We start from the raw sequence: 13,954 nt of genomic DNA, 5'->3' as shown, positions 1-13,954 counted from the left end.
CAAACTACAGGTATGAAAATAACATTTAGCTCAAAAGAGAAAATAAATAAAATAATCAAAATTACTAATTTGGCCCTGACTTAACTGACAAAATAGAGGGGGTTATAAAAAAAATACTAAAATTGCAAGTTTTAGAAAAATAAGGTAGTCATTTGCAATAAATTTAAAAACGGTACTAAAGTTGCGTAGTTGGACAAACCACATGTATTAAAATGGCACTTGACTCTTAAAATAAATAACTCAAAACCATTTGGATTGAACAAAAAACAAGAACCCAAAGCAGAATCATCTGTACAGTTTACTTATTCAAAGTCCAAAAACCAAAACCAATAATAATAATAATAATAAGGAACCCTATAAACAGCAAACAGACAAAAGAGAACAAAAACTAACTTCCACACTCTATAACCTTTTAATACCTAACTGTCTGTTGCTCCCTCTTCTTCTCTCCTTGCAAGCTTTCAACACCTTCCTCATCCTTCAACAAATACTTGTCCACTTGCGCAGCCGCCTGCCGCCCTTCCGATATGGCCCACACCACCAACGACTGCCCCCTCCGACAATCACCTGCTGCAAACACGCCTTCCACGTTCGTTGCAAACCGCCCGTACTCCGCCTTCACATTCGACCTCCCGTCTTTCTCTAATCCCAGTTTATCGGCTATCGTCTGCAAACAATATAAATATTAACATATTATCAGCCCGTTAAGATAATTAAAAAACCGAGTAATAAATAAAAAATTAAATTGTTGCCCACTTGCCTTCTGATTCGATGTAATCACTACTTTTCATTTTTTTCATTTATATATAATAATCACAAAAACAAAACAAAAAAAAATAATAAAAGACTAACCGATTCGGGACCAAGGAAGCCCATGGCTAGCAAGACCAAGTCAGCCTCGAGAATCTCTTCCGAACCCTCGACCTCCTTGAACTGGAACCGACCGGTCTCGTCTTTCCCCCATTTCACCTGCACGATCTCAACCCCTTTTACCGAGCCATTCTTGTCACTAATGAACCTTTTAGTCAACACTTCGTAAGTCCTCGGGTCTTCCCCGAATTTAGTGGCGGCTTCTTGGTGACCGTAATCTACACGGAATATACGAGGCCACTGCACGACGAAATATGAAGATTAAGAAACTTTCGGCTAAAGGTCGTCGTAATTTAGGGATATAAATGTAATTTGAGTAGAAGATGTGCACCTGTGGCCACGGGTTGCCAGGTGCTCGGGTTTGTGGCGGCTGGGGAAGAAGCTCGAGGTTTACAATGCTGGTGCAACCGTGTCGGATGGATGTCCCGATGCAATCGGTACCGGTGTCACCACCACCGATTACAATTACCTTTTTGCCCTTGGCAGAGATGTAATTACCGTCCTCGAGATTGCTATCCAATAAACTTTTAGTGTTCGCGTGCAAAAACTCCATGGCAAAATGTACTCCCGATAGCTCTCGGCCCGGAACAGGAAGGTCCCTGTAATTAAAAGTTGAATCAGTTAAATAATCAACTGAAATTATATGACTTATAAATTATTAAATTTAGTATATACCTTGGCCTTGTGGACCCAACGGCTAAAATAACGGCGTCATTGTCTTCACGAAGGCGTTCAATGGAATATGAAGGGTCGGTTCCTACATCGGCATCAACCACGAAGTTCACACCTTCCTCCTCCATCAAGTTAACCCGTCTTTGAACCACATCGATTTTGTCAGCCTTCATGTTAGGAACCCCATACATCATAAGTCCACCGATTCGGTCAGCCCGCTCAAACACAGTCACGGTATGGCCCACCCTATTTAGCTGATCCGCTGCAGCTAGCCCAGCAGGCCCGCTTCCAACAATAGCCACTTTTTTCCTGTAAAAAAATGGAAGTCAGAAAGTCAAAATACGGAATTATAAGAAAGTCAACGCAAAGAAAGTCAAAGCCAAAATTACCCGGTTCTCTTGAGGGGAGGTCGGGGTACCATCCATCCTTCTTCAAAGGCTTTGTCTATAATCGAGCACTCGATGTTTTTAATAGAGACCGGGTTCTCGATTATACCGAGCACACACGAGCCTTCACATGGAGCGGGGCAGACCCGTCCCGTGAACTCGGGGAAGTTATTTGTTTCCAGAAGTCGGTCCAATGCCTCGCGCCATCTGTTTTGATAAACGAGCTCGTTGAACTCGGGAATTTTGTTGCCGAGAGGACAGCCCGAGTTATCCTGCAATAATTTTACATAATAAATTAACTAATTAACTGAACAAATTGAAGATTAATATATCTACAAATAAGTTGTTTTTACCTGGTGACAAAAAGGTGTACCACAATCCATACACCGTGCAGATTGAGTTTTCAAAAGCGGGCCCGGTTTCGTCTCTTCCATAACTTCATTCCAATCTTCCATCCGAACAGCCGGGTCCCGGTACGATACGCCCTCACGCTCGTAAGCAACAAAACCACGGTGTTTGACTGCATCTTCAACACGGGTCGGTCTTACTATCGGTTCAGATGGTTCAATCTCTTTGACCTTGTTGACCACCTCTTTGACTTGAATGTCGACCGACTCAATCAATGACTTGGCTGCCAATTTTTTAAGTTCTTCAAACGCATCTTTCTCCTTCAACTCGTCTTCCTCCCTAAATTCAGCTTCTTCAGCCGCCAAGTCAGCAGCTTTTTTGGCAATTTCTTTTTCTTTCAAGGTGGCGAGAATCCGCTTATAATCTCTTGGGAATACTTTAATGAATTTAGGTAAAAGATTGTCAAAGTCAGCAAGTACTTCCTTTGCCAGCTGGCTGTTTGTGTGCCGTTGGTGTTGCTGAATCATCATTCTTAGTGTCATAATATCATCCTCTTCTTCAACCTTATCAAGATCAACAAGCTCGGAGTTACATTTTGACCGGAAACTGGAGTCAACATCAAGAACATACGCGATTCCACCACTCATCCCAGCAGCAAAGTTCCTCCCGGTTTTACCCAATATGACAACAGTCCCGCCCGTCATGTATTCACACCCGTGATCACCGACACCTTCCACCACCGTTTTAGCCCCAGAATTTCTAACACAGAACCGTTCAGCCGCCATCCCGTTAAAATAAGCTTCACCACTTGTTGCACCGTAAAGTGCTACATTACCAATAACAATGTTTTCTTTCGGGTCAAACCCACTTCCCTTCGGTGGATAAACAACAATCTTGCCACCCGATAACCCTTTCCCGACATAATCGTTGCTGTCACCTTCAAGCTCGAGTGTAATCCCTGGGCATAAAAAGGCTCCGATACTCTGGCCCGCACTTCCGTTAAGTTTGATATGGATCGTGTCGGCTGGAAGGCCTGCAGAGTGGTACCGTTTGGTTACTTCATGGCTAAGCATCGTACCAACCGCACGGTTCACGTTACAAATCGGTGTATCGATGTAAACCGGGAGACCCTTTTCTAAAGCGGGTTTCACAATCGTTATTAATCGTTGATCGAGAGCCATGTCTAACCCATGATCTTGGGTTTGTATACAAGTTTGGGCGGCATCGGGGCGGATATCAGCAGCAGGTCGAAGTAATAATGACAGATCGATGTTTCTTAACTTCTCGTTGTCTTTTGTTAAATCTTTATCGACTTCAAGCATATCCGCACGTCCCACCATTTCATTAACGGTTCGGAAACCCAAATCAGCCATGATTTCCCTCATCTCCTCTGCTAACATGAAGAAGAAATTGATTACGTGTTCGGGTTCACCTGCAAATTTCTCACGAAGAACTGGATCTTGTGTAGCAATCCCGACAGGACACGTGTTTTTGTGACATTTTCTCATCATGATGCAACCCAGCGTGATGAGTGGGGCGGTACTGAACCCGAACTCCTCGGCTCCTAAAAGAGCGGCAATGGCTACGTCTCTCCCGGTTTTTAGTTGACCGTCGGTTTGTAGCACAGTTCGACCACGAAGGTCGTTTGCAACTAGGGTTTGGTGTGTCTCAGCCAGACCAAGCTCCCATGGGAGCCCGGCACTCTTGATCCCGGTCCACCTGGAAGCACCGGTTCCACCATCATGACCCGAGATCAAGACATGGTCTGCATGGCCCTTGACCACACCACTAGCAATCACTCCCACACCGGCCTCAGAAACCAACTTCACACTTACTCGAGCCGAAGGATTCGCATTCTACAATAACCAAAAAGATTTAATAAAGTTGTACAAATAAAATGAAATTTGAATAAAGTTATTACCTTCAAATCATGAATCAATTGAGCAAGATCTTCAATTGAATAAATATCATGATGTGGCGGTGGGCTAATTAATCCAACACCAGCTGTTGAGTTTCTTGTAACAGCAATGTCTCCAATAACTTTGTGGCCCGGAAGCTCACCTCCTTCACCGGGCTTTGCTCCCTGTGACATTTAAGTAAAAGTAATGTCATAATCTAGTAAATGATTGATTTATTTAACCTCACAAGAGGAGCATTTGTTCCAACTAGAATATGAAGTACTAACCACCATATAATATGCATTAACTAATTAACCTGTAAAACCGCTTGGTTTCATAAAAAAGATTTATATATATATATATATATATATATATATATATATATATATATATATATATACCTGAGCCATCTTTATCTGCAACTCATCAGCATTGGTAAGATAATAACTAGATACACCAAATCGTCCACTAGCAACCTGCTTGATTGCACTCCTTTTAGGGTTCATTGATCCATCCGGAAGTGGTACCAAACGAGACGGATTTTCACCTCCCTCACCTGTAGAGACAATTCCATTGGTAAAGTTACAAACTTTTTCAAAAAATATAAAAACCCATTTCCAAATCATTGTTATTCAAATACTGCTACTGTAATGATATACGATAAGACGAAAAGGTGTTTTGCGGGTCAACCTGGCCCCCTTATAAATGACCCATTACCTGTGTTAGATTTGCCTCCAATTTTATTCATAGCAATAGCTAGTGTAGTATGGGCCTCCAACGATATTGACCCGTAACTCATGGCACCCGTACAAAACCGTTTCACAATTTCACTAGCGGGCTCCACCTCTTCCAAAGGCACCTTCGAGTTTCCCTCTTTAAACTTCAAAAGCCCACGAAGATTACACGTTTTGTTCAACTCATGAACACGTTTAGAATACTCTTTATAAGCAGCAACACTGTTACCCCGAGCAGCTTCTTGCAGTTTAGCAATAGCTAACGGGTCGTTCAAATGAACCTCACCGCCTTTCCTCCAATGGTAATCACCCGGGTTCGGTAAAGCAACCGCTTCTGCACTGTTTGGTGGGAACTCGCTTGATGGAAACCCTAAATTGTGCAAATTAAGTGCATCACTAGCAAGTGCTTCAAATGTAGCTCCTTCAACTCTACTTGGAGTGCCAGCAAAGCATCTTTCCATTACTTCACTTGATAAACCGACCGCTTCAAAGATTTGTGCGCCTTTGTATGATGCTAAAGTTGAAATTCCCATTTTAGCAAGAACTTTTTGCATTCCATAGTGACTTGCTTTGTAGTACTTTTTGACTAATTCTGTTTTTGAGTGGAACTCGCCGTTTGATTTAGATGGGATTTTACCGTCAGCTTGTAACCGCCAAATGGCTTCAACTGCTAAGTAGGGGCAAATAGCGTCAACACCGAATCCAACAAGGGTGCAAAAATGATGCACTTCGCGTGGCTCGGCGGACTCCACCATTAATGCAACGCGGGTTCGTTCAAGCTTTTTGACCAAATGGTGGTGGACCGCACCAACTGCTAAAAGAGAGCTTACAGCCACTCGCTTTGATGAAAAAGCTGCATTAAAAGAAACATAAGAAACAATAAATTATTTAAAATGTGTCCAACTTCCTTATAAAAGGGTAAACAGGTTGAACATAATAAATCATTCAACGATTTAGATAAATATTATAATAACTTGGTTTTTCAAATAGTATTAAACGCATTATTCATTTATAAAATTGCCATGATAAACTGACCCATAACCGAAATAACCATGCCCAACCCAAAACCAACAGTTTGATTATATGTTTTTTCGAAAACTGAATGTCCAGTTCAGTTTCTGCTGTGTGTACAACAGGAAAAAATACGAGAACATAAGCCAAACAACTTTTATAACTGAACCAGTAAACAAACAACATTTGTTATTACATTGATGGACTATAATTTTAAATTTTATGTAGCTCAAAAAAATTTAGTCCCAAATGTGTAATGATAACTTTTCATTAATTAACAAAAAAAGTTTTGAAGTCCAAATACATTATTATGGGCCACTTTTTTCAGCCCAAAATTTTAATCCCATTGTTAACACCGAAAAACGATTTTCAAAAACCCCAAAATCAAATTATCGGTTTTTGGTTCATTGTCAACCCAAAACCAACCCATGTACACCCCCAACCCAATCCAACATATTTCGACCACCATCAAAAATTACTCGTTTTGGCCCGTTATACCGATATTTCAATTCTAAGGTTTAAAACAGTTTACCTCTGTCAGAAAGTACCAATGTAGTATACCCCTCTTTAATAGCCTCATGTGCCTCGGAACAAATTCTATCTAACGTTTCCTCCAACCCCTTTTTACCAAGTGCTTTCGGGTAAGTGATATCAAGAACTTTGCTTCTCCAGCCACGGTAGTTCATATTCTTAATCGACTCCATCTCTTCAATAGACAAAAGCGGGCCTTTTAATGAAAGACGGTGACACTGCACTTCTGTTGTTTCTGTTAGATCGCCTTCCGGGCCCACCATACATTCCATTGAAGTCACAATCTTCTCCCTTATAGGATCAATTGGCGGGTTCGTTACTTGTGCAAACATTTGTTTGAAGTACTCAAATGTTAGTTTCTCTCGGTCTGACATCACCGCCAACGGGGCATCGTTTCCCATTGAACCGAGCGCCTCGACACCGTCTTTAGCCATTGGTAGTAACAGCATCTCCAAAGACTCAATTGTATAACTGCGTAATTAGTTTAATTAGTTAATTACATATTCACATTTTATTAAACAATTTCAAGATATAACAAGTATTAAAAACAAAACAAAGATTCATACCCGAAAGCCTTCAACGGTGCCAAGAGACCCTGAATACCAACGTCATCCTCACCCTAAAAATTGTGAAAGAAAGTCAATATTATGAAAGAAAATCAACATTATGAAATTTTTGAAATACAACATTATAAAAGAAAGTTAATATTATTTCATAAAGAAGAGATTTTTACTTTTACCTTTGATACTCCCGCGATCGGAGGACAAACCCGTGAGGATTTATTAACCGATTCCACGATCTTTTTGAGTTCAATCTTTTGTGTTTCGAGCCACTTGCCATACGGTCTGGCAAGTGAATATTGTTGTTTCAATGCTTCATCGTCTACAACTACGTGTTTCTCAAAGTCAACAAGAAGCATCATTCCAGGGTTAAGTCTTCCTTTTCTAGAAACATCTTCGGGTGGAATATCAACAACTCCAACTTCACTCGCCATTACAACCCGCCCACTGTGAGTGACGTAGAACCGACCCGGCCGCAGCCCGTTTCGGTCCAGTGTGGCTCCAAGGTACCGACCGTCAGTAACTACACATCAAATTTAAAAGTAAGCACAATTGCGCAAATTAGGCATTTTAATAAACGATTAATAGTGAAATGGCAGCCATACATGAAACTAGAGCGGGCCCGTCCCATGGCTCCATCAAAGCCGAGCAATATTCATATAAAGCCTTCCTATGAGGATCCATGTTTTTGTCATTTTGCCATGCTTCAGGGATCATCATCATAACCGCCTCGGGTAGACTTCTGCCAGCTCGTACTAAAAGCTCCAAAACACCATCAAAAGCACCTAGACGATAAACAAAATATTAATATTCAATGAAAACAAAACAATTCTTGTAAAATGCTGTAAAGACATTATTACATACCAGAATCTGATGAGCTGGCGTCTACGATGGGAAGGAGTTTCTTCATCTCGTTCTTTGAGAGGCCGAGCTCTTTGCATTTTAAAAGACCCTCACGTGCTTTCATCCTTATTAAATAAACGCATAACAGTTATACATTTTATTATTTTTTCTTTCATACATAAATGTACAGGTGCAAAATAAAGTGCTTACCAATTAACATTCCCTCTAAGCGTGTTAATTTCACCATTATGTCCAAGAACACGCATCGGTTGAGCACGATCCCAGCTAGGAAACGTGTTGGTTGAAAACCGAGAATGAATCTGTACGAAAAACCCAATAAAACTTAGTCAATAACATTATCAAAATGGCTGTAAAAGTTAGCATCAAAGTACACTTGTCACTGAACCAATAATATACGGATGTTGAACACGGGTCTCATCTTCAAGAAGTGAGCAAAACACTTCTTAATGCCAACTCACCACTGAAGAATCCAATCCAGCATCCCGTTAACCATTTGATCCGATGCTGTTGTTAAGTGTCATGTCAGCAGACAAAGAATCAAGTTTATGAAAAAATATATTTACCAGTGCCATGTAGCTCGTAAACCTTTCGTTCCCGAGATCCGCGTGATAATACTCCTTCAGCTGGTTCGGTTTTAACTGGCCCTTATACACCACGGTTCTACACTCATCAAAATACCGTTTTAGAATCTATAAATATTTAAAAATAAAAAACTGATAATATCAAGGAAAACAAACCTAGATGATAAGGAGCATATATAGAAGTCACGGACCCCACCGTGTTGAAGGTTCAATGCAGCCCGGATGGCTACCATTGAAACCCGTCTTAGTATGTACATCTGCAAATACAAGATAAAAATAAATATCAACTCGTATTTAAAATGGTCGAATGTAAGAAAATTAATAATGTATACCTGTTGCTCAAAATCGACTTTTGACTTGGGGGTAGGAGTAAGGAACACTTGTTCTATAACGGGTTCGGTTTGTAAAGCGGATTTGCCCAAACCAGAATTATCTGTCGGGACCATACGCCAACCAAGAACCGTGTGCCCAAGTGACTCAGCAACCTGCAAATAAAAATGTTAACTTTAAACCAAATTCGCCATACGTTATCTAATAATCAAGTTTTTACAGATTTAGAGTAATAATATTTCATCATTTAAATTCTTAAAAATAAAATACCTTCGTAAACACAATCTTGCTTTGCTCCCTTCTAGTATCAGAAGTCGGCAAGAAGAACATGCCCACTGCATAGTTACCCGGTGCCGGCAGCTCAAACCCTTCGTCCTTTGCCACCTGCATGAATCATTAATTTTACATCTTACAAATTCTTAAAACATAAGAAATGGTTGAAATACGAGTCGATCTTTATATAACAAATTAGTTTAATGGTTTTCATATACATAGTGTAAAAATTATCGATAAAAAAATAAAATATTTAGGTTTGTACATTTTTTAACAGTAAATTAAAACCAATATAACTATCACAAAGTCCACCCGAAATTCAATTTTAAAGACATACGAACAAATCAGTTTCATTGTTTTCCATAAATAACATACAAATTTAATAACAAAATTTATAACTATTAACCCCTTCACAAATTTTATTAATCTACCATAATTAAAGCTAAAAGACACTTAATTTTACACTAAACATAACCAAATATCAAGATTTATAAAAATAAAAGTATACCTCTTTGTAGAACTCGTGTGGCAGCCCGACGAGTATCCCGGCACCGTCTCCGGTGTTAGTCTCACATCCACAAGCACCTCTGTGTGACATCCGAACCAACATCTCAATAGCATCAGTCACCTAAACATAATAACACTCATTAATAATAATTCAATAACCAACATAACAATAACTATAATAATATTACTATCATCAAACGACATCGTTTCATACCGTTTTCCGGTTACCAACACCGGACAGCTCAGCAACAAACCCGACCCCACACGAATCCTTATCAAACCCCGGGTCATACAGCCCCAACGGCTTCTCGGGCACCAACGACAAACCCGCCCGAACCACCGCCTTCCGGGTGACCCGACCCGACCCGACGGACCTCAGCCTCTGAACCGCGTCGGAGCCCGACCCGACCCGCGTCCCGTAAATCCTCTTCGCCAGCAGCCTCGACTGGCCCAACCCGATCCGGGTCGACCCGGATAGAGGTCGGGTGGGGGTGGAGATGGGGTAGCTGTTGGTCAGATTCGGGTCGGGTCGAGCGTGAAGAGCGTGATTGAAAGCCACCGACATTGTGAAATGGTATCAGGTGGTATGGGATTGATTCAGATCTGGATGGAAAGTATTTGGATCCAACAAAGGAAAATAAATTATGGATTGGAAGAAAGAGAGACGGCTGCGGATATACACAAATATATATATATATATATCGGCTGCGGATATACACAAATATATGTGATGGGGGTGGGTGTATATATAGAGAGAGAAAGTGGTGAGAGAGAGATAGAGTGTGTGTATTGGTCGTCATAGACGAGGTGGGTTAAATAGAGGGAAGGCAAACAAGGTGCCATTGTTTGTCGTGGGACCCACCAACAAATACCCTTTTTTTTGTTTTTTTTTTTCCTTTTCTAAAATGCTACTGCTGGAATCTAACTATTTTGTTTTCTTTGGTTTGGTTTATATCGATTAATTATGTTTTTTATTTATTATTAAATCAATATTTATTTATTATTAAATAAATAAAATAAAGTTTTGTTTTTTTTTAAATATTAGGCCATGTGTTATGAACGCATCCGCACACCTGGTGGGAAAATCGTGTCGGTAGATGGCCACGTGAAGAAGCAATCTTGTCGGGAGAGTTGCTTCTTCAACGTAATTTTTTAACTGAAAAATGATATTGTTAGATACTGGTCAAAATAATGAAAATGAATTTTAATGATAACTAAATTATTTGTATTTACCTTAAATGATTTGGGCTTCAAATTGTACATATCTATACCATTAAATATCATTACTCTCTTAATTAATAATAAAAGTATTATATTTTACCTTTAAATATAGATCGTCGATGCCAACCTCAATCAAGCATTCTATATGATAAATAAAAGCTTTTAAGTGTCACATGTCATTATTTTGATGGTTTTACAAAATTTCTCTCATCTCTCTCATATTAAATACATTTATATTTTTTATTAATAATTTTGTATTTTATTTTTTTCCTTTTTAATCATTCATTTTCTCTTTTTAATAATTCTTTTTTGATTTAAATACATTAATATTTGGTTTTTAGACCATTCCCAATCACCAACCAACCAAACCCAATCCTTAGGCTATCCGCTATGGGCGCGGTGGATGGGGCGCAAAGGGCGCGGAACACCGCGGAGGGGCGCGAAAAAAGGTGGAGCCGTTGTGACAACCGGCGCAGAACAAGCCTTCTCTCTCTCCTCTCTCACATACACACGTACATACATATATATATATATATATTGGGACGCCCAAGGGGCATTAAACAATAGCAGGACGGGCTTCGATGCCCCGTTTTTTACGAGACATAGACGTGGTACTGTTGAGGGGCTTTGAAGCCCCCTACCATAGCAGATAGCCTTATTATAAAACTAATTTCTCTCTATTTCACCTGCCCAACTCAATTAAACCCAAACTTTCCACACTCATTAACAACTCAACCTTAATTATATTTTACTCGATGAATATAATTTATTATTTTTTTAGTGGTTAGAAAAATAAAAATAATTGTTTTATTTAGAAAATAAACAAAATATTTATTTTTAAATCATTTAAAAAAAACTGTATTCATCAAGCATAATTAAAAATATATTTTTTTAACTAACTCATTTTTTAATAAAATTTATACATGTACGCTCACAAAAAAATTTAAAAAAAAAATAAAAAAGCCGAACATGGTTTAGTTTTTAGATTTTCATAAAAGCTTAATTGTTAAAAGTTACTAGCAAAATTCAAGATTAGATACAAAACTAATTATTATGAAAGAATAAAGAAAAAGAAATTAAAAACATACCCACTCATATGGTGACATGTGACACTAATATGGGTTACAAACTCCATTTTTCAAGATTTTTAACATTTTTTTATTTTAAATAGTGATAAACCATCATTGGTTTGCCAATGGGAGTGGTCTTATAAGTAACTAATTTTTACGTTGATTTTGAATAATGATTCAAAAAATTAAGGTTTTATGAGAAATGATATTATTGGATGAAGAGGAAAGATTAATTTAAAATTAAAATTTTAATAAACTTTAACTTATTATATATATATATATATATATATATATATATATATATTTACTAAATACAAGTTTTTTTCTTTCAAACCCTTAAAATAAGTCAAATTCACTAACAATTTATTCTCGGTGTTTATGTTAATTTGAACGAGCGGGTTTTTTTAACAAGCTAAAGTATTAAACATGGTTCAGATCAAAATAGTTTATGATTTTAATGAGTTTCGGTTCACGGGTTGGTATGAAAAAGTATTCATTTACTTTTATTTTTAATTGACTATTTAATTAACCCATCATTTATGTTAAGTTCATCATCTTAAAAGTTCACAAAAATATAAACACTATATTACGTGTTTTGGTTTTTCGAATAGATAAGACAACCTCTTACATTAGGAATACAAATGTTAGACATTAGCACACTGTTAATAAGACGATAAATAAATAAAGCTTTCTAAGTGTCACATGTTACCACCATGATGATCCTTACAAAATTTTCCCTCATATTTCTCGTATTAAATACATTTCTATTTTTTATTAATAATTTTGTATTTTATTTTTTTTTCTTTTTAATAATTCTTTATTGATTTAGATAAATTAATATTATGTTTTTATAAGTAACCAATTTTTACGTTGGTTTTGAATAATTATTCCAAAAATTAAGGTTTTAAATATATTATATTACTTAATTAATATTAAGGTTTTATAAGAGATGATATTATTGGATGAAGAGGCAATATTAATTAAATTTTAAATTTCAATAAACTTTAACTTATCAAATACATATGATATTTAATAAATTACAAGTTTTTTCTTTCTCTTTCAAACACTTAAAAGACAAATTCAATATTGATGTATTCTTAATGTTTATATTAACTTAAACGAGCGGGTTTCTTTAACTAGCTAGAGTATCAAACATAGTTTATCTGCCAAAATAGTTTATGATTAGAATGAGATTCGATCCACGGGTTGGTTTAAAAAAGTAGCCATTCACAACCTGTTTTTTTTAATTGACTTTTTATTTACCCGATCATTTACGTTAATTTCATCGTCTTAAAAATCCACAAAAATATAAACACTAGACTACATGTTTTGGTTTTTCAGGTGGATAAGACAGCTTCTTACCTTAGAAATACAAATGTTAGACATTATCAGATGATAAACTGACTTTGTATATCTTTTGTTATTAAATGGTAATTAGCAAACGTTTGCTATCCATGTTTCAGGGAGACGAAAAATATTACCATTATTCAGACGGTATTTATCGGATATAAAAGGATGCGTTACAATAAAGTATTAGTTTCCTGATGTTTTAAATGGCCTCAAAATCTACGGTTGTTAATTCATAGGTTAGTTATAAAAGAGGATGCCGAAGTGATGTTGCTTAAATGCAATATGATAACTGTGTTATAGGAGCCGAAATCATAACCGGAAGTAATACTGGAACTCACACTTTTATTCATGAAAAAACCTATACCTTTAGATAAAATAATTAATTTCAAATAATGAAATTTTCACTTTATTTTTGTTTTGCAGTGAAAATTAATAAAAGTTAAGGTCAGTCACCATAGATTGTTGGTTTGTGTTTGATACAATTTATTTTAACTCATGGCTAGTTATATGTTGCATTATCTATAATTAAAAACATAAACAATGTGAAACTACTAAGTTTTGATGTAGAAAGTAAAATTACAAATAAAGTTACAAATATTGTGTACAAAGAAATATTTAGAGATTTATGAATTTTATAATTTTTTATTTTCATATTGTGTAATGTGTAATTTATTCTACTATATAATATATCTTTACATCTGTTAAACGTATTTTTTGTATTTCACGTTGTGTTATTATTTAAGTAAAT

At 37.1% G+C, this 13,954-nt stretch overlaps 1 protein-coding gene across 1 annotated transcript; it reads right to left on the bottom strand.

Annotated features, from left to right (window-relative positions):
* Positions 1–412: 412 nt before the first annotated feature.
* On the bottom strand, positions 413–10,130 carry LOC143558868 (glutamate synthase 1 [NADH], chloroplastic-like). The gene is made up of 21 exons (XM_077047622.1): positions 9,780–10,130; positions 9,567–9,686; positions 9,056–9,169; positions 8,788–8,940; positions 8,612–8,712; positions 8,438–8,534; positions 8,064–8,173; positions 7,875–7,978; positions 7,616–7,795; positions 7,190–7,533; positions 7,017–7,069; positions 6,452–6,921; positions 4,892–5,761; positions 4,576–4,730; positions 4,198–4,359; positions 2,282–4,132; positions 1,932–2,200; positions 1,546–1,851; positions 1,202–1,469; positions 853–1,110; positions 413–667 (listed from the first exon to the last, which is right to left on the bottom strand). The coding sequence occupies exons 1-21, from the start codon at positions 10,128–10,130 to the stop codon at positions 413–415; spliced, it is 6,591 nt and encodes a 2,196-aa protein (XP_076903737.1).
* Positions 10,131–13,954: the final 3,824 nt, after the last annotated feature.

Source organism: Bidens hawaiensis, unplaced genomic scaffold, assembly GCF_021521415.1.
Source record: "Bidens hawaiensis isolate Kalapana, Puna unplaced genomic scaffold, B.hawaiensis_p1.1 tig00019661_1, whole genome shotgun sequence".
NCBI classification, from domain to species: Eukaryota; Viridiplantae; Streptophyta; class Magnoliopsida; order Asterales; family Asteraceae; genus Bidens; species Bidens hawaiensis.
This window is presented reverse-complemented; position numbering and strand designations above follow the sequence as displayed.